Genomic DNA, 24350 nt, shown 5'->3' on the forward strand with positions numbered 1-24350 from the left:
ATGACAACTTGTTAAGTGCCTTGGACCAGACAGAACTCCTTTCCCCTTTATTGCTAAAGTGAGTGGGCAGGATATAGTGGGATTTAAGGTATCTAAAATCCCTCACGTTTCTCTCACTCCCAGGTTCAGACCCTTCCTGTCCTGGGCCCCTGCGCTGGCTGGTCCTGGCTCCTGGGGGTTCTGGTGTGGACATGGTCCCAAGGGGATGAGCAGGCCCTCTTGCAGAGTAAATGTTCTACAGCTCACAGCTCTGGCTTCTTTTCCCACCCCCCACCTCCAGGGCCCAACAATAGGCCCCTTCAGCTCTGTGCTCCCGCCGAGGGGGTGGGGATGGGGTGAGGCCTGAGCACCAAGGCAGGATGACCAGCTGGGCAGCCCCTCCCAGCCCTGGAATAGCTCCTGGAGTGACTGGCTGCTGGGAGCCAGAATGCATCCTTCCCAGAAGTCACTGCTGGGTCTTGGTGCCGTGATGATGCCTGGGCCAGAGGACTGGCGAGAAGCATCTCTCTGCAGTACCCTGCATCCCAGGCCCGGTAGCTGGGCATGCGTGGTGTGCATGTGCAGGAGGCCCAGACGACTGCAGGAGTTGAGCCTCTATCACACATGAGTGGATGGTGTGCAGGGCGGTGCTCCAGGAATGTGTTAGAGCTTTCTAGGTCTTGTCTCTGGATTTCAGGGTTGGCACACATGAAAGCTACAAAATATTTTCAAGGCCAAGTTGGTACATTCGGGGAGGTGTTGAATTCAGCATGGGTCTGTGTCGTGGTGTTTAGTCAGATTCCTTCCTTTCTTCTCTGAATGTTGCACCTCCTTCCCCATCTGTGTTGAGGAAGATGAGGCATAGGCCAGATGTATACCATGTATCTGGTGTGTCTGCCCTGCTCCTGCACCCTGTCTTCCTATCCTGTCCCTCCCCTGTTGTCCTTCTCTCTCTCTAGGTGACCTCCTTCCCACCAACCTTGTGGTGTCCTGTACCCCAGCTCTCCCTCCAGAGCCCCATGAAAAGGCAGCCTTCATGGAGAGGTCCGACTCAAGGTTTTTCACTGCTTTAAGGACCAGCTCTGTTGCCCTGGGGTTGAAATGGCTTTGTGGGAGCAAAGTAGCTTAGTGGGTCTGGGACAGGAATGGCTGTAATAGGATTGGCAGCCCCTTTTCCCATGAAGGAGCTTGCTTTTCTGGATTAGAAAGAATGGGAGGGAGCAAAGCCAGAGCTGGGGGGACAACCAGGCTTCTTCCTGGTACTCCCTGGAAGTAATGTGGCACCAGCTCACTGGAGAAGAGGCAGGCCTCCTTTTCCCAGAGTGCCCATCACAAAGGCTTGAAGTTCATTTCTTCAGAATCTCTTGACCAGGTGCCAGATATAAACAGGTGGTTATTTTACAATGTACAAACCATAGTAGAGGTGTGTGTGTAGGGGCCCTCAATAGAATTATGTATTAATACAGTGTTACAGAAGTAGTGACCCTTTAAGGATCAGAACATGATGGAATTTGAAATTTTTTAATTGTTTTGGCTATTTCCCACATATACTGTTAAATGTTTATATCATCCTGTTTTCAAAACTGAACAAAATAACATGGGAAACATGGCAAAAATAACCATTTGGAAGTAGGAAATGGAAAGAGGAGATGATACTTGATTTGGGTCTTGAGGGATGTAAATGAAGAGGAATATCACAATAGCTCAGAGACATTAAATTAAAGAAGAGAATGTGTCTAGGGAAATATTTCACTTGTTTGAAACATGGAGACATTTGAAGGACATGATAAGAGATTGGAAGTAGGCAAATAGGCGAGGAGCAGATCCTGAAAGTCAGCCTGGTATTTGGCTCAGTGAGGAGTTGCAGAAGGTTGTGAGCAGAGGAGAGACCTTAGATGACAATAATAACAATAGTTGCGATTCATTATCTCATTGAATCTGTACGCTGTGGAAGAGGTACTTTTTACCCCATTTTAAAAATGAGGACCCTGAGGCTTAGAAGTTAAGTCATTTGCCCAAAAGCTGCCCAAGTAGAAAGTGACAGAGCTAACATTTCAGCCCAGGTCTGCCTGACTCTTGATCCCAGTAGTGTATTGATGGGAGGAAGAACAAGGAGGCAGAGACTACAAGATTTTATAGCCTGCCCAGGGGGGAAGGTAGGGAATTACAGTTGGGGACCAGGAGTGAGGTTTCTGGCTTGAGTGGCTGGTATTGGCTGGTGATGTTTTCTGGCAGGATGCAGGAGTACGCGTTGACTGGGTGGAAGGGGTGGTGATGAGTTCAGCTTGGATACCTGTGCATCCCCCTGGTGGAGCTGTTCTGTACATGGGCTCGAGCTTCAGGAGCTCAGGAATGGAGACAGACAGCACATAGTGATAAGCGGAGCCCTGGGAGGAGGGGAAGTGACTCCCACGGAGTGGACCTTCCACTGAGAAGAGAAAGAAGGGTGAGTTCAAAAGTCTTAGGAAATACCAGCAGTTAAGTAGGGTGAAGAGGCCTCCAGGCTGGCGTTGGGGCCTGTGTGCCTGGTATCACTGACAGACTGGCCTCGGCCTTGCCTGTCCTCAGGACCTCAGCTGCCCAGCTTCCTGGGGAGGGAGTCTGTGGCCTGGAGATGGAGAGGGTGTGCATAGCCACGGTATGTGTCTGAATCACCCGCTTCTCTCCCTTGGCCCCTGGCCAGGCTTCTCCCCAGACCTGAAGGTGTGGGTTGCCTGGTACAGTTCCCTCTGGGATGAGGTCCCAAGGGGAACCAGCCTGGCCTCCGTCCAGAAGCTTGGCCCCTGCATACAGAGGGTAAGTTGAGGCTGGGTAGGCTTGGTGGGGCTGGTGAGTAGAGGCAAGATAATCCTCTGGCTGGGAGACGAGCTGTAAGCCCCCTTCCTGCCCCACACTATGTTGTTTTCCCTTCAGGGCTTGGAGAGGACGGAGGGCAGTGGTGGGAGAGGGCTGGCTTGGAGGTGGGGTTGGCATCTATTCCTGAGAATACGGTAGATTGTTTTGGAAAAATCTTTTTGGCCGGAAATTACATGTCATGTCTGCTGCTCAGTGTGGATTTGTCACTTCACTGATGGCATTGGAGAGGCTGGGGGAGGGGAGTGGACAGCAGAGGCAGGCTGGTTCCTGGCTGCTGCCAGCTCCCTTTAGAGATCTGGGGGCAAATTATAGACCAGAGGGTTGTACATGTCAGGTGGGTTTTGCAAATCCTAGAAGCAGTTCGGATCCTGTGGACATTTTATAGTCGGGCGGCATTAGGAGTCAGGGGCGTACAGGAGGAGGAGGTAGGGAGAAAGCAAGGAGGAATGGTTTGGATCAGACCCTTCATGTAACCAGGGGAAGATGTGGGCCAGGAATTTTCAGCCTCTCCTTCTGCAGAGCCTCCTGACTTGGGGTTCTTACAGCTGCTCCCCTAACTAGTTTCTGACATAGCAGCAGTAGGATGTAGAGATGCTTCTGCTGGGAATAAGACCCCCTGCCTGGCAGGGTCATTCCTCACCCCGCTTGCTTCAAGGTGGAGAAGGATTTGTGGAGAATGAGCCTCTTGGGACCCCACCTAGGGCCCTCCTGGAGGTCTCTTTCCTCAGCCTTGAGGTTTTGTGTGTGTGTGTGTGTGTGTGTGTGCGTGCGCGAACACATTTAGGGGGGTGTCACAGCATCTCCCTCTTCCTCTGTCCTGGCCCCGGAAGGGGTGAGGGTGCCCTAAGCTCAGCCCTTAATACCTGTGGATGCTTCAGATGCCATCAGAATGAGAGGGTGTGCGTGGGGCGCCCTGGGCCCTTGGAGCTGGAGGGAGAGGAGGAGCTTCTGCAGAGAGACTTCCTCCGTGAGCAGTGGCCTCACCCCAGTGCCAGGTGGCAGAGCCCCGTGTGGGCACGTGTTGGAGCGGCTCCTCGAGGCACTTTTCTAAGGCCAGAGAGTTAGCTGCATGCTCTGCCTGGCCCTGAGCGCCCCCCTGAGCCCAGCCGGGTGCAGTGTAGGGGGCCTGCAGGCAGGTGTCAAGGCCGGGCTGAGAGGGGGCGGAGCTGGCGCTGGGGCGGGGCTTTCAGGCTGGGCCTGGAGCGGGTGGGCAGGTTCGGGCGCTGAGCCGAGCGCGGAGTGCGGAGTGGAGCTGCAGGGAGCCCGGCAGGTGGGCGCCTTCTTGGGGCCAAGTGGAAGCTGGGCTGGTAGAGGGGTAGTCTGCAGGCCCAATGTCTAGAGGAGAGATCTCAAGTCGGGGCAGGATGGGGGCTTCTCTTCTGTGGGCTTCTCGATGCACCCCTTTGCCCTTGAATCCCCAGGACCTAATTGGTGGCTGTGGAGCCCTGGGGTCCTAGAGGCAGCTGACGGGAGCTGTGGCTCCGTGGTCAGTGACGGTGGGCCCCAGCACCTGGCCCTCTCTCTGGGGGTCAGCCTGTAGCGCTGCAGAGAGGCTGCGGCTCCTTGGAATGGAGGAGGGGGACAGGATAGGGGGAGGGCGGGCCGCAGCCCCAGCAGGAGAGACGCGGCCGGCCCTGGCGGGATAGGAGGCTGTAGGGTGCATGGAGTGGGGTGGGGGTGGGGGGGCTGGCGCTCGGATCGACCTTCCGGGCAGAGTGCTTTAGCAGCGCACGCCTTCCTGAAGGATGCTTGAGGCCCGGCCCCTCGGGACGCAGGGCAGTGACGCTGCCGGTGCCGCTGGAGGGGGTGGGGGAGGTAGCCGCGGGAGGGCTCTGCGCCCCTCTGTAGACCTAACGCTGGAGTTTGGGTTTTGTGGGGGAGAGATCTGCATATCAGCGCCTGGCTGGGGTGAGGAGGGACAGCAGGTAACGGGGGACGCGGGGTGGGGAGCCAGGTAGCTGGGCCCTAGACCCCATCAACTGCGGGTGAGCTAAGGGCCAAGCCCTGCTCTCTGCAGCGCCCCTCAAGAGTGAGGGGTGCCTGGGCCCCGGGACAAGGGGGCAGAGAGGCTGGGTGAAGAGGAGTGGTGGGTGGGTGTGGGAGGTCACTGTGGGTGGGGCGAGTTAGTCAATTACTGATGCTGACATCTGCCTCTGAGTCCCCTGGGACCCAATTAGGCTACCCTTTGGGCTTTCTTCAGTGCCCCATGGGAGCTCCGGAAGCACTGCCAGGATTTGGGTTTAGTCTTTTACGGGCACTGAGTCCCTGTGCCCTGGACATTCCTCCTTATTGGCCTTTCAAATGTGCATGTCAAATCAAGTGTTTGCTTTGGAAAATATGATCAACGTATTTATGGGGGCGCTCTCCTTCCTGAGACATCAAGCACTTTCTCCTGGCCGGCAGAGGGCAGCAGCTGACAGGACAAATCGGGCAGGAAGATGGTGGCTGTATTCCAGGGCTGGTGGGAGAAGGGGGTCCAGGCTGGTCTGAGCTCTGACCCCTGACCATACTTTGCTTTTCCTCACAGCTCCCACAGCTGGATTGCTAAGCAAGCTACAGAGTCTTGTTATTACCCAAAGTCCAAAGGAAGAGCCAGGCAAGGGGTTCTGGTAGATTTGGGAGCATCCTTCAGGGGTGGCTAGAATTTTTAACCTGCCATTCCAATCTAGCAGCCCCCCTCTTGCAGTAGAGGGAATAATCCTGCTTAAATTGTCCCCTGAGGTCAATTCCTGGGTCTCCTTCAGGGTGGTGCCCAGTGGGAGGTGGACAGTAAGCTGCTCTGAGCTGTGAACATTGTTTGCTGGGGTTTGGGAAAAAAGCAGCTCCAGTGTGACCTCAGCCCGACCTCATCTTGTCCATTAGCTCTGACCCAAGCCTCAGACTGATGAACCACTCAGACCCATGGAGGCTGCACATGGCTCTCTCTATAAGCTTTGGGATAATGAGGATGGGAAGAGGGACTGTTGTGGGGGTGTCCCCCCAAGTCCCTACCCCAGGGTCAGACCAGGAAATCGGTGTCCCTTCAGGTACTTCCCTGCCAGAGTGGTCAAGGAAAGAGATCCTGGGATGTTGACTCCCCAAAACTCCCTCACTGCAGCTGCTTCCCCACCAGCCAGCTGGGGCTCCCAGAGCTGGTTGGTGGCCAGCTGGATAGGGACAAGAGAGTAGTGTGCATGAAACAGGGGCTCCCTGGGTATTGCTGGAGGGGGTGTTGAGGGATCCTGAGAGGACTTCCTGCAGCTGTCAGGTGTGTCTGGGGGCTGTAGTGAGGGGTGTGTAAGAGCAGCTGGTGCCCTTGAGGAGGAGCAGAGGGATCATTTGTCAGCTCTAGGAACATGGGGGGCCCACAGGGGCTTGATGGAATATCTCTAGCTCCCTTTAGCTGGAGCTGTTGTCTGTGTGGGGAGTGCTATATAAGAGACATACTATAGCCTGGAATCCTGCAGCTTTGGGTGGGGGCATCCCAGCAGCGTCTAGGGGCATATTTGTTTGTTTTGAGGGGGTTTTGGAGCTTGGCCAGCTGGTCTAGGGAGGAGGTACTCTGGCTGTTGTGGGCAGCAGACAAGGCAACCCCAGGGGAGGGGGTGGAGATCCCCCCTCCTTGGCTGGACTGCCCCACTCTGGCAGGCTGCCGGCCTCCTATTTCCGTCGGGCACCAGGGTAACAGGGCCACATTAGGGCCTGAGCCAGGAGACGCCCAGCCAAGGCTGGGACTGGAAGATGGGGGAGGGTGGTCTCTGAAGGGTCTGCCTGCAGCGTCCAGGAATGACTCTCTGGGGTCTAAGCCCCCAACTCAGGCTGTGTACTACCCACCACAGCCCCAGAAAAACCCCTGTGGGGGCCGGTATCCCCTTCTTGCACATTGTTGCTTGATTCACGTAGTCCCCACTCTAAAATCCCAGGAGTTGTCTGCAACTGTGGGGGCTGGGATGGAAGCCAGAGACAGGGGGCCTTGTGTATGGGGAGGCAGGGGGGTCAGTGTGGGTGGCTAGAAGGAAGAGTCCCCCCATTCCCACCGCCCTCTTGGCAGGGATTCAGAAAGGTCCCTTTTCAGCCAGTGTCAGAGCTGCTCAGCTGGGTAGGGAGGGAGGAGGGGAGAAGGGAGGGCTGGTGGGCAGTCGGGTGGGGGAGCCAGGGAGCAGGGTTGGAGCTGTGACCACTGCACTGGAGAGAAGACAGAGACACAGGACAGAGGCCCCAGGCTGCAGCCGGCCCAGAGAAGAGCTAACCTGCTCCCTGCCTGAGGGGCTGGCTGTGGAAACAGCTGTGCAGCAAAGAAAAGGGCCCACCCTATTCTTCTGCCCCATTTCCCACCCCTGGTGTGGGATTTTGGGGTCTCTTGGGGCAGACTGCTGGCCACCTTCCCTTCTGGGCAGAACCTGAAATTCAGGAGCTGAGGCCCCTGCTTCCCCCACTTTTCGGGCCAGAGCCCCAGTGACCCAAGCAGGGGGTCCAGCTCGTGGAGATGCCAGCAGCTCGTCGGTTCCCTGGCCTAGAGCTCTCCTTCCCTCTCCTGGCCAGACTACGGCGACGACTATACACAGTGAGTGGGGGCTGGGGGCAGGGGTCGGACTGGCTGGGGACTGGATCAGCTCCTCAGAGCCAGCACTTTACTGAGGGGCTGAGCGCAGGTCTGGGAAGGGCGGTGGGCTTGACACGGGAGCCGGGCCAGGCGGTCTCTCCCCTTCGGCTGCTGCATTCCTGTTGACGAGTGCGCTAGAAAAGTGTGTGCAGGAAGTGTGCATGCCAGCCACGAGAGCTCCACATGTCAGACACAGGTGTGCAGACTGTGGGCTGTGCTGGGGGCCGGGCACACGGAACTGGAGCCAGTCCAGCTGGGGGAACTGCGCAGTGCTCTGTGCTTCACAAACAAAGAAGCGAGGGCTGGGGGGTGGGAGCTGGCGAGAGAAGGTGGCTTGTCCAGTGTCACCCTGGGCCGAGGGGTAGAGATAGGACTAGAACCCTGGCTGCTTTCTTCTAACTGGGGTCCCAGTGCCCAGTCTTCCAACAGCCCCCACGCAGGGCAGCCCTGTTCCTGGGTGAGGGAGCAGGGAGGGGAGTGTCCCGCTGAGCAGGGAGATTTGTTAGCTGGTGTTTCAGGGAAAAGGAACAGGGTGACTGCTTTCTAGGCAGCCTTTGGGGAGGGGCCTCTGGGTCTCCCCTGCCCTGACCACCAGGGCATGGCTTTGAGCTGTTCTCAGGAGCAGCTGTCTCCAGGGGTGGAATGGGGCATCTGGAGCCCTGGGACCTGGGGACTGGAGAAGAAGAGGAGGAGGTCTTCTCATCCTGGGGCTGAGCCATCCATGTGGTTGGTGGGATCACCTTGCCCAGGGATAGGGTACTGATGGGGGAGGCCAGGCCCAGGTCAGCGATTTTCATGGTGCACCTTTGGGGCTTTCTCCTGGAAAGCAGTGGTGCTCTATCTTCTTAAGCCCACAGCCCCTTATTCTTTGTGTAATAGATGGTTTTGCTGAAGATAAGTTGAATTAATACAGCTAAAATCTTAGAACTGTGCCCAACATATAGTAAGTGTTGAAGTGTGAGTCCTTTTTATCATTATTCTTCTTAAATAAAATTAATAGAAATATAACCTGTTTACTGTGCGTATATATAGTCAGTCAACAGAATGCCACCTGTAATGTAAAGGAGAAATAAAAGGAAACATTTCATGAATTCTGATATGTCAGTACACTCAGGTGCTAAGACATCAGGCGGAAGCCCTGCAAGAGCAGCATCTACAAGTGCTGACTGAGGGGAATTTGGGGAGAATAAGGGTGGGTTGCCTTGAGTGACAGTTTTCTTAATAGTGAACAACTTTTGCTAAGTTTTGAACAAAGTAAAGGCCAGTTTTCCCTCAGGTTACACAGTACTTCCATCCAGGAAAATTCAGTAGTATTAAAATTACAAAAAGACTTGTTCATATGTAAAATGAAATTCGATTCTAGGTTCAAATGGTTATAAACATGCTTTACCCACATGAATTAAGTTGTGTGGCATTTGGGACAGTGTGGAAGACTGTTCTGTGCATTACAGGATAGCTTGTGTTCTTGTTCCCCAGTGACACACTAAATGCCACTTAGTGGCCCCCCAACATTGTGACAACCAAAAATGTTCCCTAGGAGACTGTACATCCCTTGGGAGAACCATCTGGGTTTAGAAACAGTTCAGAAACCTCCCTCCGGCCCAGCCGCCTTGGGGAAGAGCCAGGGCTAGAACTGAGGCTTCTCATTCCTATTCGTGGCACCCTTTGTACTTCCCTGAGCTGCTTGGGAAAGTCTGAATCCTGGCACTGGGCTGGCAGTGCCGCTGGGAACTGTGGGGGCAGGAGGCTCACGCTGGGCCCGGGCTGCAAGTGCCTGCTTCTCTTCTTAGTGTGACCTGTGAGGAGAGCTGGGCTGGGGGCCTTTGAGGTGGGGGTCATGGGGCAGCTGGCCTTTTTCCTCCTTTGTGTCTTTCTCGGCGGGGATTAAACATGGGTCAGGGCCTGGCCTGCCCACTCCCTAGGCTCTGAGGCATTTTACTGGGACGAGGATGGCTTGTCCGTTGAGTTGGGTGCTTAGCTTTGGGGGTCCACTGGTCTCTTCATCTGGGCCCCTGACAATGTAGATCACAGGTTACATATGGGCGGCCCCTTAGTTAATGGAGGTCTGCACATGTGTTTTGTTTGGCCAGCACAGTGCACGCGCATGTGTGCACAGGGCCCAGTTTATTTCAAACTTGAATTGGTTGGCACAGTTAGAAAGTCAAAAGAAGGATACAATGTTCAGTGGAAACAAGGGGGAAAAAAAGTCTGGAAGGATCCCTAAGTCAGTAACGGCAGCTGACTTCAGGCATGGGGAGTTGGCTTGGGGCATGGGGAGCTGGCTTCAAGCATGGGGCTTTGGGCATGGGGGCTTCGGCCACAGGGAGCTGGGTGACTGTGCAGTAGGGGAGGGATGAGGCTTTATGGCTCCCATGTGCTTTTTGAATATTTTACATGTGCACATATTACCTTTTAAAAAAAATGTTTAATGACAAGATTTCACATAGAAATTCAGATTTTTGGTATTTCTTTAAAAAAATGGAAAGTTTTGTCAATGCTGGGCCAGTCTGTAGTGACAACAGTTGATAAAAGAGCTGAGCGGTGCTGCCTCCTTGAGCCAGTATCAGAAAGCCCGCCCCAGCCTCCCTTCTGGCCCATGTCTTCCAGTTGCTGTGGTCTGGGAGGCACTTCAGGGTGGCCCGTGGAATGGAGCTCGGATCGGGGGAGAGACTCTGACCATACCGGGTTTTGGGAGAAATTTAGCAAGAGCTCATTTAGTTCCGAGCTCTTTCTGTGCCAGCCTATCAGGTCTGCACCCCCAAAAATTTTGGGTTAAAATATGAGTGAGACTGTATTTCTTTGGAGATACAATTGACAATTTTCATTAGATTCTCAAAGGGCTTGTGACTCCGGGAGTTTAAGAGCGAATGGTGAACCTGCAGACAGAGAGGTTGATCTCAGGCTTCTCAGCTGCGGATCACAGATTTGGGGGGTTAAGACCCTGACTCCATGACCTGGGCTGTATCCCATCTGCCCTAATTCTACCCGTTGCTGTAGGAAGTGGGCAGGTGGGTGCAGGCTATTCTGTACAGCTGTTCGGGGAACAGGAAGGTGGTGGAGTCCTTCCTCATGAAGCACAGTAGGGTGTGGGTGAGCCAGGGCACTTGTGGCAGGGTTCCCTGTGGCCGCCCCATCTCCTGGGTCCCTGAGCCTTGTTCCCTCCCCACAGAGGCTAGGGAGCAGCGGCATGCAGCCAGAGGAGGGCACAGGTTGGCTGCTGGAGCTGCTGTCTGAGGTGCAGCTGCAACAGTATTTCCTGAGGCTTCGCGATGATCTCAACGTCACCCGCCTGTCCCACTTTGAGTATGTCAAGAATGAGGACCTGGAGAAGATTGGCATGGGCCGGCCTGGTAGGTGGGAACATTGTCTTGCTCCTCATTTTCCCTGCTTACCTCTATCCTCAGGACTGCCAACCACATGGCAGAGCCCTCTGCTGGGGCATAGCTGGGAGTTACCGCCACCTGTCCAAGAGTCCCCAAGGCAGGGTGAAGGGCATCACACTGGCGCACAGTGAGGGCATGAGAACGGTTTGCGGTCGTAAAGGTGAATTGGATTTTGAGGAGAATAAAGTCTTACTTAAAGCTCTGGCTACTCAGGATTAAAAACACACCCCTTTTTGTTCAGACATTTGCAGGGTGTATTTCTCTATCTCCTCTTCTGTAAATGTGGAACGGAGTCTGTTCAGTTCACCGTTCTGAATACCAGAGGGGTCGATGTCCAGAGCTCTGTTTGGAGAACGGAAGAGAAAGACCTCAGATGGTGTGCTAATTTCCCTTAATTTTTCTTTTTCTTTTTCTTTGTCTGTCTTACAAAGATCTGCTCTAAGCTTAACTCATTTTTTCTTTTTCCCATGTACAAAGATCTGCTCTATAAATTGGACTCATTTCTATGTATTTATCCTAAAAGCCATGGTGGTAGCATCTAGAAGTCATGGTGTTCCTTGTAGAATATTAGAAACTTATTAGTGCATTCAGCTGAAAATAGCTAAATAAGTATAATGTGCTCAGTAGACTTTGACATATTTGGCCTGGATAGTTGGAATCTGATGCCAGTGACATAATAAAATTTTATGGGGGAAAAACTCAAATTGGGAAAATTCTATTCATTACTTTGATTTTTTTTTTTTCTTAAAAGTTGAGGAAGAGCTCTACTGTTCAATTTTGGTGGTTAAACACCTCCATCCAGTTTGAAAAGCACTGCTCAGAAGTGGCATGCAGTGACCATCTGGTTAATGGCAGCCCCTGCTTGGTCAGGATGGCTTCTTTCCTGGTGTCATTGTATTGGGCAGTATCTGGTGGTCGCCCCACCCCAGGGGGACTAAGGAAGCCTGCAGGTGGGCAGCAGCCTCCCTGGGCCTGTGGGCTGCCTTAGCGGCATGAGGTTCCCCTTCCTTCCCCACAGGCCAGCGGCGACTGTGGGAGGCTGTGAAGAGGAGGAAGGCCATGTGCAAACGCAAGTCCTGGATGAGCAAGGTGGGTGGACAAGGAATTAGCTGGGTGGGCAGCCTTGCAGGGGTCTCGCTGTGGTGTCAGTCCTAGGAGACTCCCCCATTCCCAGGCAGGTGCAATCTCACACTTTGTACAGACCTCCTTCCTCCAGTGTCTTATCGGGCAGGGCACTTGGGGGACTGCCTGGCTAAGTGTCTATGTCTGTGAGAGACAGCACGTGAGTGGCCCGTGTGCAGCCATGGCTGTGCTGTGGTGCTGGGCACGGACGAGTGCACTGTAACTCGAGCTCTTGCTCTGTCTGAGTACCAGGGCCAGTTCCCCGGGGTGGGGGTTTGCGGGGAGGGGCTGCTGGACCCTGGATGTCTTTGCCTTCCTCCCCCACCCCCCAGTCTGCTGAGGTATCTCTGGTTATCTTGCCTTGCTGACAGCTTCCTTCCACACAGTCTGCCCCTCTCCCCTTTGCCCTAATTTGGGTCTTTGGAGTGGTGAGTCCCTGGTCTGACTCAGTGGAACTTTGCCCATTGTCTGGAAGACAATGGGAGAGGAAGTGAACCAGCCAGGGCCTTCCCTCCCCACTTCTGGCCTCAGGGCTGGGGTGGGAGAGGGGGTGGACCGAACAGCTGGACTGGGATTGGGCAGCAGAGATTTGCTGGCTGCAGTCTGGCAAAGGGGCTGTCTCTTGGGATCCTCTGGCCTTTTCTGGGGACACTGTCCTGGCCCCTGCCCAGGTTTTGGGGCAGGATGAGTGTACTGGGGCAGATGAAGACAGGGAAGAGCTGTGTGGTACGCCAGAACTCAGGGGTCTTGGATCTACCACACCAGGAGTTTGGGGCCAGTCTGTGAACCTCTCCAGACTTCAGGTGTGTCTTCAGTTAAATAGCACTGGCCACACCTTGCCAGTTCACCTCAGGGCTGTGGAGAGGGTCCCTTGAGATAAAGGCTGTGAAGGGTCTTGTCAGCTGAACCCTGCTTGCAATCATAAGGGACTCCGGTTCCTGGGAGAAAGGAAGCAGTAGGCAGAATAGGCCCTCAGATTGCAGATGCCCCCTACCCCATACAAATAAGGCTTCGCCAGCCTGTGGGTGCAGGGGCCCAACTGGGCAGAGCCTGCAGCCTGAAGTCAAGGTTTTGGATGCCCCAGTGGGGGTGTTCTCGTCAGAGTGGTGGGGCCTCCTTCCTCCTGTCCCCTGACCTTTGGTCCCTCCCTCCCCAGCCCAGACTGCAAAGTACCCTTTAGTCTTCCTTCTTTCTCAGCCCTCAGCTCTCGGCGTCCCTCCAGAAGCCCAGCTGTCTACCCAGGCCCTTCCCCAGCAAGGCCGCGCTTCATCTGCACCCCCCACACTCACAGCCCGACCTCAGGCTCAAATTATCCTCTGCTGGCAGGATGAAGGGCAGCCGACTCTGGGAGGGTGGAGACAGACAGCACCAAATGGGCAGCCAGAGAAGGGTCCAGGGCTAAAAATGGATAGGGAGGTGCTTAGGTGCTTGTGGGGGGCCTTCCAGGCTCCTGCCCATCTGCTCGGGTTAGGAGCTGGGGTCTCTGCTGAGTAGGGAGTACAGGGAGAGATGGGTGGGGCCGGAGTGGGTCTGGAGTGGCTGTGGGCTGTCCCTGACCCCACAGCTGGGGTGTGGAGCCACAGCAGCCACAGGCTACATGCCTGTCACTATGTTCCTGGTGCACACCCTGAGGCCACAGTGATGCTGTGGGTTCCATTTTGGGGTGTGGTCTGGAGGGGACATGGGCCTCCAGCCAGGCTTCCCCCTGACAGTTCAGCAAAGGTATGCCCTCTCTGGAAGCCTAGCCCGGACCCCTGGGGGCAGAACTGAGTGAGTGGCCCAGGGCCTCAGGGTTCCATCTGGCCCTTGGCTGCCTTCAAACAGGTGTTCAGTGGAAAGCGACTGGAGGCTGAGTTTCCCCCTCATCACTCTCAGAGCACCTTCCGGAAGACCTCGCCCACGCCGGGGGGCCCAGGGGAGGGGCCTCTGCAGAGCCTCACCTGCCTCATTGGGGAGAAGGACCTGCATCTCTTCGAGAAGCTGGGAGATGGCTCCTTTGGTGTGGTGCGCAGGGGCGAGTGGGATGCCCCCTCGGGGAAGACAGTGAGTTTTCTGGGTCCTGTGGGGCATGGCAGAGGGATAAGCCCCTAAGAGATTCTGGCAGAGACCCTCTGAGGTGGATTTGTACCCTTTGCTGGGATGTGAATGGGGCTGGAGACATTGCAAAGAGGCTTGCCTGGGAGTTCATGTTCAAGTTTAGACACACTGGTTTCTTTTTCCAGTTATATAAATCATTTATTTACTATATAAGTTTGGAAACTGTTTAAAAAATAAGAAAAATGATTGCTTGCAATCTGTCTACTCAGAGGAGCAGAGTTAGCATTTCTGCCTTTCTTCCAGCTCAGGTATTTTGTTGAATTTAGTTAACGTAAACTTTTGGATACAACTGTTTAAATCTTGCCCTTTCAGTATTAGTATTGTATTTAAAATTTTTTACCCCATGGGGATAGATAGTACATATACAATAAAGCATGTAGTTCTTGAATGTACAGTCAGTGAATTTCGCATATACGTGGGACCATGTAATAGAGCTCCCATGACAGTGAGAGCCTTCCTAGCCCTACAGAAGGCTCGCCAGGCCTTTTCCGCTGGACACCCTTTTCTTCCAAGGGAAGCCACTATGCCGTCTTTGGTCATCATGGATTAGTTTTTTAACATTTTACTTAATGACGTTCCTTTTCTTTAACATTTTATTTAATGGCTTTCTATACCAAAACTATTTTAATATTGTATTTCAGTTTAACATTTTAATATCCTATTATCATACTGGTCATCTCTTACCTAATGGTTGCTATTTAACCTGGGCATTGTTCCCAGGAAGGGGAGGCCCACCTGATGGCCCCTGGGGGTCAGCCAGCTGCCCTCCCCCAGCGAGGCCACAGGCACCTGTGTGTTCACCATGCAGATGAGCAGAGCTGAGGTAGGAATGTTTGAGGGGAGATGGAGGGAGCAGGTGGGTGCAGAGTGTTGGGGGGCTGGGGAGCCTGCCCTGACCTTTCTAGTTCCCTCTCTGGGCAGGTGAATGTGGCTGTGAAGTGCCTGAAGCCCGATGTGCTAAGCCAGCCAGAGGCCATGGATGACTTCATTCGGGAGGTCAATGCCATGCATTCGCTTGACCACCGAAACCTCATTCGCCTGTACGGTGTGGTGCTCACGCCGCCCATGAAGATGGTGAGCCGCTGGCAGGAGGAGGGGCGGGTTAGGGAAGCCTGTGGTCTCTGGGCCCCCAGGTCTGCCCCTCTTCCTGCCACTGGTGTGGTTACTCCCTCCATCCTGACAGAGGTCATAAGTCTCCCAGAGTCTGCTTTGGATTCGCCCCGCTGCTGACATGGCAAAGGGGCCTAGTCTGGTTCTCCGTCCAAGGATCCTGTGTCCATCTCTGGATTTTGCTTGTGCTCATTTGTAGAGAGTTGTATCCACAGAAGGGGCAGCTCTAGAGTTGTATCCACAGAAGGGGCAGCTCTAAAGTTTAGTTGTTAGAATTTCTAACCCGAGCCTCTTAAGGTTGCTTCTCTCTGGCCCTCAGTTTCCCACATTGCCTGGAGGGAGGAGCTTGGGAGCTGTAGGACTCCTGGAGGTTCCCGGAGGACAGGCCAGGAAGGAGCAGCGAGCATGGCTGGGGGAGGCCTTTGAAGAGGTGCTGAGAGCCCAGCATGGGTGCTGAGCGAGGGGCAGAGCTCAGCGAGGCTTGTTCCTCCCGCCTCCTCTGCGGCCCCAGGTGACAGAGCTGGCGCTTCTGGGATCGCTGTTGGACCGGCTGCGCAAGCATCAGGGCCACTTCCTCCTGGGCACTCTGAGCCGCTATGCCGTGCAGGTAGCTGAGGGGATGGGCTACCTGGAGTCCAAGCGCTTTATTCACCGTGACCTGGCTGCCCGAAATCTGCTATTGGCCACCCGCGACCTGGTGAAGATTGGGGACTTCGGGCTGATGCGGGCACTGCCCCAGAATGATGATCACTATGTCATGCAGGAGCATCGCAAGGTGCCCTTTGCCTGGTGAGGGGCAGCTGCTTTTGGCTCATAGGGCCTGGACCCCACCCTGCCCCACCCTTGTCCCTGCACACCTGGGCCCCAGAGCTTCCAGGCCTTCTGTATCTACAGTAGCCCTCATCTCTTCCCGTCCTGGGGTGCCCTTGTTATGTGCCCATCGTTTCACTCATCCATCCAGGAATTCTCCAGGACCCATGTGTCAGGTACTGGAAGGTATAGGGATAAGTACATAACCCCTGTGGGGACTCATAAAGGCTTCCTGGGGGGACTCAGTATCAAGCTCCTGAAATATCAGAACTTAGCCAGGCAGAGTGGTTGGTAAGCATGTTCCAGGTAGAGCCAGCAGCAGGCAGGGCCAGACGATGTTGCACCTTGTAGACTGTGGCCAGGGATGTTCACCTGCACCCTGAGTGGGTCTGGCCCTGTTCCAGCCTCTCTGAGCTTATCCTTTGCTGAGACAATCGTGGTCCTCTGGTGCTGGAGGCACCCAAAGCAGGTGGTTGTCTTGCTTTTGGGTGGAAGGAGTCGGTCCCGTTCTGCTTGCCAGAAACCCTTCTAGTCTAGGATGTAGAGTCCCCCTAATTAATCACTGATTTTATACCTAGAGTGACCATACATGCTGGGTTATGTCTGTTGTCCTGGAGTAATTAATAGTACCTCCCCTTTTATACTCAAGCATCCTGTTTGGATGGTAAATTATAAGGTCACCTTTTATGTAGACACCTTAAAACAGCACCGTGAGGTGAGCAGTTACTGTTCCTCCTGTTTTGTGCATGAGAGACATGAAACTTAGAGATCTTGAATGACTTTCCCTGGGTCCCACCCTTTTCGGGGGCAGGGACAGCTCTCCAGAGAGAGCGAGCCTCTGATTCTCCATCCAGGTTGCAGTCCTTGCTGCACTTCGGTCCTGGAATACCCCCGCTAGCTTCTGCTAGCAATGGCAGTGGCATTTCTCTTCCTCACCCAAGACAGAGTCCTAGAGGGAGTGTGGGGATATTTGGGTGGAGCCACTGTGACTGTTTCCACCGTTTTGGTTCTTCCCCAGGCCCTATCCAGATTTCCCACCCACACCTTCCTGCTGAAATAGCCCAAGTCCCAGGATGCTGCCTGAAATCTGGAAATTGTCAGCCTCCCACCACAGTTAGAGAACAGTCTGAGCTCTACTCCCCAGTCCCTTCCTGGAGCCTCTGACCTTCCTTCCCTCCTTGCTTCCCTGACCTGCGAGCTTCATCCTTTTTTGCCTCAGGCTGCGTGTGAACAGAAGACCTGAGCACAGATGATTTCCTCCAAGTTGGGTACCGTAGTCCAGAAGCCGTGCCCCTGTTCCACTTTGTACCATGATCCCAGCACCTACATCGAGCCTGGCACACAGGGCAACAGCTCGCTTGTTGAATGAGTTCTTTATGTCCACTGGGCTGATGTGAACGCGGGCACTGAGAGGCCTTCTGCTTACTCCTGTCTCTGCCAGGTGTGCCCCTGAGAGCCTGAAGACGCGCACCTTCTCCCATGCTAGCGACACCTGGATGTTTGGGGTGACGCTGTGGGAGATGTTCACGTATGGTCAGGAGCCCTGGATTGGCCTCAATGGCAGCCAGGTGAGGGGCTGGGCGTGTGCTTCCCAAATGGTGGGTGGTGTCAATTGGATCCCTGGTGCCCAGCCTGGTCCCTGGCACCAGAACTGGCACGCACCTGCTGGAATCCCTTTGCCTTGCACTCCACATCTGCATGACCTCTCAGATGGCTGAGCCCTGAGAGGGGCCCCAGTGGTCAGGAAAGGGACAGGCTGGGTCTTATTCATATTCTTGCTCTTTGCCATGGCCACATGACCAGAGGTCCCCAGAGGCAGATCTCTTCTTTGGGGTGCTAGCATGGCAGCCTGCATGTCCAGTTGTTCCATGGTCTGGAGGGAAGGTGGGAAGGGGGCAACTGGGCGCTCTCCTTGTCTTCAAACTATACCTCTCCACTGCTAGATCCTGCATAAGATTGACAAAGAGGGGGAACGTCTCCCGCGGCCAGAAGACTGCCCTCAGGACATCTACAATGTCATGGTTCAGTGCTGGGCTCATAAGCCAGAAGACAGACCCACCTTTGTGGCCCTGAGGGATTTCCTGCTGGAGGTGAGGGCAGGTCCATCCATGGGAGCCTGCGTACGCAAGCAGGATTCATTCCCCGGGTAGGCAGTGACCTGTCTCTGTCCCCAGGCCCAGCCCACTGACATGCGCGCCCTTCAGGACTTTGAGGAACCAGACAAGCTGCACATCCAGATGAATGATGTCATCACTGTCATCGAGGGGAGGTAGGGAGCCCAGGGCTGCACCTGCACTGCCTCGAAGGGCCCAGGGTGAGGGGCCTCCTGCAGAGAGCTCCAGGGTCTCCTGGGGGTGCACCAGCTGTGGAAGGCGGAGGCCTGAACCCCGCAGCGAGAAGGGAGGTCAGGCCTGGGTCCGCTCCTGAGTGCGTGGGGTCAGTGCTGGATGCTGCTGCGCAGATTTCCTTGCCTCCGCTGCCAGGTCACCCTTTCCCAGTCAGCTCCTGCCCTGGCTGTGTGGATCAGAGCCAAAATGCCATTCTGGCCAGGCATAGGAGGTGGGTCAGCCCAGCCTCAGGGCCACAGGTGGGGACTTCTGAACATCTCTCCTCCAGTCTTCCCTTCCCACCCCCGCCCAGGAGGGCTACCCACCGGTGCCGCCCAGTACTCCAGAGCAGACCCACCCCCTTCCCAGCAGCCTCTGCCTCCCTCTGGGCCCACTGCGCCCTCCTGGGCCCCCCTCCATCATGCCTCGCCTCCCACCTGGCCCCTTTATCCCTAGTCTCCCCTCTCAGGGCCCTCCATTCTCGGTCCCTTCCTCTCCCCCTCATGCCTGGCAACTCATGCCTCAGCCTAGGGCAGCATCTCCTGTCAGCTCGCTGCTCCCACCTGCAGCCCCCGCCCTCTGTTATCTGATCCCTGGGGTGGCTGAGGAACTGGTTGGGGCAGCAGGCTTGAGGTAGGGAGGGAGGGAAGAGTAGCTGGGCAGAGGAAACTCCCTGCATTCCCAGCTCTGATGCTGAACCAGGCAGGGATGAATGTGGGGCTGCGCGCCTCTGAGCCCTTCCTACCTGTACTTCAGGTTTGGAGGCCTGGGCCTTAGCTTAAGAGCCGTGCCTTGTGGAGAGTGGTGAGAGGGGAGGGCCTGTGGGCTGAGGCTGAGTGCTGGGGCGAGCCCGGGAGCCCAGGCTCGCTGTGGGGGACATGCCTGCTCTGATGTGGCCTGGCACCACTTCCCCAGGCCAGGGCCCCTGGAGCCTGGAAACCCAGTATCTGGGAATAAGAACGACATACCAGCAAGCTTTCCGAGTTGGGGGTTGGGGAATCAGTGGTGGATACAAGCAGGAAGCTTCTAGAAGGGGACCGTCCTGGGGGACAGGAAGGAAGAGTCTGGGGATTTGGAGCTGAGGGGCCAGGGAAGGGATGTAGGCATGGCTCTCTGGGGAGCCTTCTGGGAATAGGAAGATTAGATGAGGGCCCCTCTGAGGTCCATGGAAGGGACTCAAGTCAGAATTCCGGACCTGCAGCCATTCCCACCATCAGGAGCCAGAATTCCTTTAATCTGACCCCTCCAGTGCCCTGTGACCCCTGGGGCTCTACCTTCCTCGTCCCTTGCTCTCAGGGCGGGCTCCATATTCCCAGGGGCGACTCGGTTGCTTCATGTGTCTCTGGGGTGTAAGTCTCTGGAGCTGACACCCTGCTCACCCCAGAGCCAGGCAGGCGGCAGGCGGGGCCAGGGGAGCCACTCCTTTTGGGAGGCCGCCGTGGGCATGCCCTGCCTGCCCCTGTGTCCCAGTCTCCAGTTGGGCCCAGCTGCTGGCTCCACTGCTGCCTGCCAGTGTGGGCTCGCCGAGCTCCTCCTCCGGGGCCACAGGCCCGGCTTGGACCGCAGTGCCAGCCCCTGGTCCCTGGAGCTGCCCAGGAGGTGGGAGGTGAGGGACAGGAGGCACGACAGCCGGTGAGGCTTCGGTATGGGGCCTGTGTGTCAGTGGTACCAGGGCTGTAACTCTGCCCCTTGTTTTCTGGGTGCCCAGATGTCCCGGTGTGTGTCTGGCCGACTCTGTCTCCATGTCTCCGGGGGGTGGGCTCTCTGCCCCGTGGGCTTCTGTCTTCCTCCCGCCCCTCGTAGGCCAGTTCTCAGCTCTCTGAACCTCCCGTTCTGTCAGCCTTGGATTGCTGCCCCCTGAAGCTGTCCCCAGTGTTTGTTCAGGAGTTCCCTTGCCCGTAGCTCTGACTGGTTCTGCAGGCTCAGTGCTTCTCGGGCCCTAGCAGTGGGCGGAGGGAGGACCCCTGAGCTCTCTGTGCACCGAGCTTGGGAAGCTCTGTCTAGACTGGGGGACAAAGAGCAACCGGCATTAGATGGAGGCTGAGATGGCTGGTGTGTTAGCACTTTCATGTTAGGTTCTTACAGAACTAGAAAGAGGGGACAGAGGTCTTGAAACCTGTCTGAGAATCCTTGGCCTGGCCTGGCCTGGTCTCTGGAGCCTCTGCTTCCGGTGGTAGGTTGGGGAGGGGGAAGCAAGGGTCTGGGCTGTCCCCTGAGGCCGGGGGCTGCCTGGGAAACCTGAGAAAAGTGGGTGGGTTGGTGTTTTGAGCTGAATGTTTAAGCAACACTTGTCAGCCATTTCTCGACTGACTTAGGCCAGGACTAGAATGGGGCTGAGGCTTCTGGGGTCTGGTCCCGTGGGGAGAGGGCAGCCTTAGGCAGCTCACAGCCCAGGCCTGCGTTTATGGGGGCTGCCTCACATCCTGCTGTCCAGGACGCTGACAGGCAGCAGGAAACAGGAGGCCGGTGCTAGAGGTGCTGGGCCCTGTTCTCACTCCCAAGGACTGCCTGTCTGTCTGTCTGTCTGCCTGTCTTTGCTGCAGTGACTGCCGGTGGCCCCTTACTTGGAGACTCTGGCCTGTTCATGGAGGGGGATGAGGGTGTGGCCGGCACGGGCTGGGTGGGCACGGCTCACCTCAGTCCACTCTGGGCTGCTGGCACCTTGGCCCCAGCAAGGCCCAGGGGGCAGGGGGAGCAGCACCGCGCAGTGCTGGCCGCCTCGGGACCCCGTATGGGCCTGGGGAGGGATTCTGCTCCCTCAGGCGCTCGGGATGCTGTTCCCAAGGGCACCTCGGGTGCCTCCCTTGCACACACTCCCCACCCCACTCTCCCTGCCCTACTAGCAAGATGGTTTTGAGAAGTGGGGTCAGGACTCCCAGCAGTTGAGGGGGTTCCTGCTCCGCCATACCTGTAATAAATGGAGGTGGGCTTGACATTGTCCTTCACTGTTGGAAGTGGGTCCAAAGGAGGCTTCTGTGTGAGGAGCTGGGCTGTGTTGGCAAAAGAGGGCGGTGGGGGAGTGACCTCCTGCCAGCCTGGCCCTGCTCAGGGCCTGCATAGGGAGTACGCAGTCCCAGGAAACTCCTGGCCTTGAGCGAGAGTCTGCTGTACTCTGACCCACATCTCCACTGCAGCTGTGTTTTTCAGCAAGCTCACGAGCACCTCTGAAGGGCGGTGGGGAGTGGAGTCCAGTGTCCAGCCCTGGGGTTGACGTCTGAGACAGTGATGTAGAGGGGCACACGGAGCCCAGGGAGCATGCGGGACAGCAGCAGGGTGGTCCCCTGGCGCCAGGTGTTCCTCCCCACCCTGCTTCACAGCCCTGGGCAGGAAGTGGTCAGGGGCGTGTTTGTCTCCTTGGAATGGCCTTGCTCTTTGGGGATGGGCCTTGTCCTTTCCTGGGTGTTGTCCTCCCTTCTTCCTTCCTTTCCTGCCCTTCCCATGGGGAGGGCAGGGTGGCGATCACAGGCTTGCTGTGTCTGCTGGTAGGCTGGCCACTGCCTTGTTTGCCAGGAGACTGGGCTCCTGCCCCTCCCCTGTCTTACCTCCTGGCTTCCCAAGAACTGTGCTTGTGGGCCTGGACTTTTGGTCTTGGGAACAGGCTTTTTGGGGGTCATACTGCCCCAGTGGGCAGCATCATCTCAGGGAGTGGGGTCCAGGTGCTCAGGCATCTCCACCTTCCCACCGCCAGTCTCCCCACCTCCGGCCCAACTGCAGTGTGGAGACCGCCTTTCTATAAGCTTTTGGTTGTGGACAGGTGACATACGGACGGGGATTGACAGGGCATATGCAGCCTGGTGCCCCATGTGTCCACTAAGAGAGCATGAGGCTGTCACCACCTCTGCCTTTGCCCAGATTCTGTCCACATCGTTGGGTGTGCATGATCCCGGGGCAGATGCAGGAGCTTGTGGCCTGCTGAGGCTTTCCAGTGTTCCAAGTGTCCAGAAGGGCACCTGCCTGTCCCCACCTCACCCCAGGCTGTGCCTGGGCATGGCTGTGTCAACAGAGATTTTGTATTTGTGATCAGAGTGAGGGGCTGGGGGTTCCACAGTCCAGCCATGCTGGAAGGCTGGGTTCCCTTCTGGACCCGTTTAAGACAAGAGAAGAGCTCTTGAGGAGATAGATAGGGGTGAGGGCAAGAACCCTACAGCCCCTCCTGGAGGTGGCGGAAGGCCCTGGAGGGAGGGACATGAAGGTGTGGCACCCCGAGACATGTGAAGGGCTGCGTGCAGGAGGCGTGTGGCTTCAGGGCTTGGCCCCGAGCTAAGGCCCCATGCTCCCTTGGGCCCTGGCAGCTCGGGATGTCTGGAACTAGGCTGAAGAGTGAAAGCAGTGGCCAGTAGTGGATGGGGCCCAGGCCTTGCCAGGGTAGGAGGGAGGTGGTATGGCATTGTGAGAAGGTACTGGCTTTGCAGACTAACAACTAGACTTGAATCCTGCGTCTGCTGTGATCTTTCTGGTAACTGTAGGCAAGTCATGTCACTTGTTTGAACCTGTTTTCTTATTTGTAAACTATAGGAAAAGCTGTCTGACCCACCTAGGTAGCTTAGTGTAAGGCTGTGTGCAAATAACCAGGCCCTTTACTGGGGGTGTGGCAGGTCAGGGGTGCTGCTGGGAGGAGGTGGCTGATGGTAGACCACCCTAGTCCTGGGGCTGTAGCTCTCATGCCAAGGTGGTCAGATGTGGCTGGAGAGAGCGTGGTATCAAAGGGTCCCACTCCCTGGGGCTGTCCACCACACCCTGGTGTTCACCATGTCATCTCTGTTGGCAGAGCTGAGAATTACTGGTGGCGTGGGCAGAACACACGGACGCTGTGTGTGGGGCCTTTCCCTCGCAACGTGGTGACCTCCGTGGCCGGCCTGTCGGCCCAGGATATCAGCCAGCCTCTGCAGAATAGCTTCATCCACACAGGGCATGGCGACAGTGACCCCCGCCACTGCTGGGGCTTCCCCGACAAGATTGACGAGTGAGTACCAGGCAGGGCCCACCTGTGGCCAGGCCTCCAGTCCTTCCCTGGGCACACAGACCCTGCTGGCTTCCAAGGACCTCCTAGCTGTGGAGCAGTGGGCCTCTCATTACCCAGCAGCTTTTCCCTGTAGGCAAAACTGGGGTTAAGAGCTTCAGAGGATGGACCCATACCTCTGTTTGGTGGAAAGACCCCTGGGCACACTGGCCTCTGGAAAAAGAACTTGGGAACAGCCTTGCAAGCAGATCAGCAGGTGGCTCCTTTCGTGTGCCTCGCATTTGTGTCCTTGTCCCCTGCTGGCAGTACCAGGCCCCCAGGCTCAGGGTGGGGTGAGCTGGTGCTCCCAGAGGGGAGTACAGTAGGAGCTGCCTGGTGGGGGGCTGTAGGGAGAGGCGGTGCAGCAGCTCACAGGGTACCTGTGAGGGCAGTTTTGTCTCCTTTAAGGGGAAGCATGAGGTCATTGGGGGGCATCTGGGGAGGACACAGGAGAATTAGTCACTTCCTGGGTGCCCCGCCCCTGGGAGTCACCTGGCAACTCCTCAGCCCAGGCCTCTGTGCCTCTGCTGGCCCCAGGGCTGCCAGGCCACTCTCAGCAGCCGTTTCTCCTCGGACCTCCTGACACCCTAAGGTGATTGGTGAAGCAGGCCTCCCCTCCCCCTTCCCCAGCCCCGCCAAGAACACTAAGTTCCAGGGGGGCCACTGCCTTATACCTCTTGCTTCACCAGAGCCAGCTGGGGCCCTCAGAGAGTTTGGGGTGGCTTTCAGTTGGGGGGGCCCAGCACCCTTTGCCCAGCCCCATTCCTCCTGGTTTTAATCAGCCCCTGTGATTTAGTCCCAGGTCCCTGGAGCCAGGCCCAGTCCCTGCCCCCCTCACCCTTGCAGTGGGGCAGAAGGATGCTCCTGCCCGCCCTGACCTGGATGTGAGGCCCAGATGTCTCTGGGCCTGGCAGGAGAGAAGAGAATGTGCCAGTAGGGGGCTGGCAGGCATGGCTTGGGTGCCGTGGGGATGACAGGGGGCCAGCTCTGCCCTGGCAGGTGTTCTTGGAGCCCATGCAGCCTTTGCTTCCCAGCGTGTGATCAGGCGCTGATTCTCTGTGCTCTCTCCATGTTACCCTCCCGTG

At 56.3% G+C, this 24350-nt stretch overlaps 1 protein-coding gene across 26 annotated transcripts in view; it reads left to right on the forward strand.

Moving 5' to 3' along the window:
* TNK2 (tyrosine kinase non receptor 2) overlaps positions 1-24350 on the forward strand; it is a 39741-nt gene that overhangs the window by 10225 nt on the left and 5166 nt on the right. For 8 of the 26 annotated variants that reach the window (XR_005059922.2, XM_037013132.2, XM_037013134.2 and 5 more), the window contains exons 1-10: positions 4085-4105; positions 10587-10767; positions 11819-11889; positions 13747-13965; positions 14941-15093; positions 15641-15918; positions 17381-17507; positions 17883-18029; positions 18114-18208; positions 23035-23229. Coding sequence is in view for 25 of the 26 variants with exons in the window: in XM_037013132.2 (XP_036869027.1) it covers positions 10605-10767; positions 11819-11889; positions 13747-13965; positions 14941-15093; positions 15641-15918; positions 17381-17507; positions 17883-18029; positions 18114-18208; positions 23035-23229 (1448 nt within the window). In the remaining variant the exon portion in view is untranslated. Of the gene's footprint in view, positions 1-4083; positions 4106-7262; positions 7379-10586; positions 10768-11041; positions 11177-11818; positions 11890-13746; positions 13970-14940; positions 15094-15640; positions 15919-17380; positions 17508-17882; positions 18030-18113; positions 18209-23034; positions 23230-24350 lie in introns of those variants that run through there. The other 18 variants (XM_037013143.2, XM_073231469.1, XM_037013150.1 and 15 more) reach the window with 10 other exon arrangements.

The sequence above is a fragment of the Manis javanica genome, chromosome 3, assembly GCF_040802235.1.
Source record: "Manis javanica isolate MJ-LG chromosome 3, MJ_LKY, whole genome shotgun sequence".
NCBI lineage: Eukaryota > Metazoa > Chordata > Mammalia > Pholidota > Manidae > Manis > Manis javanica.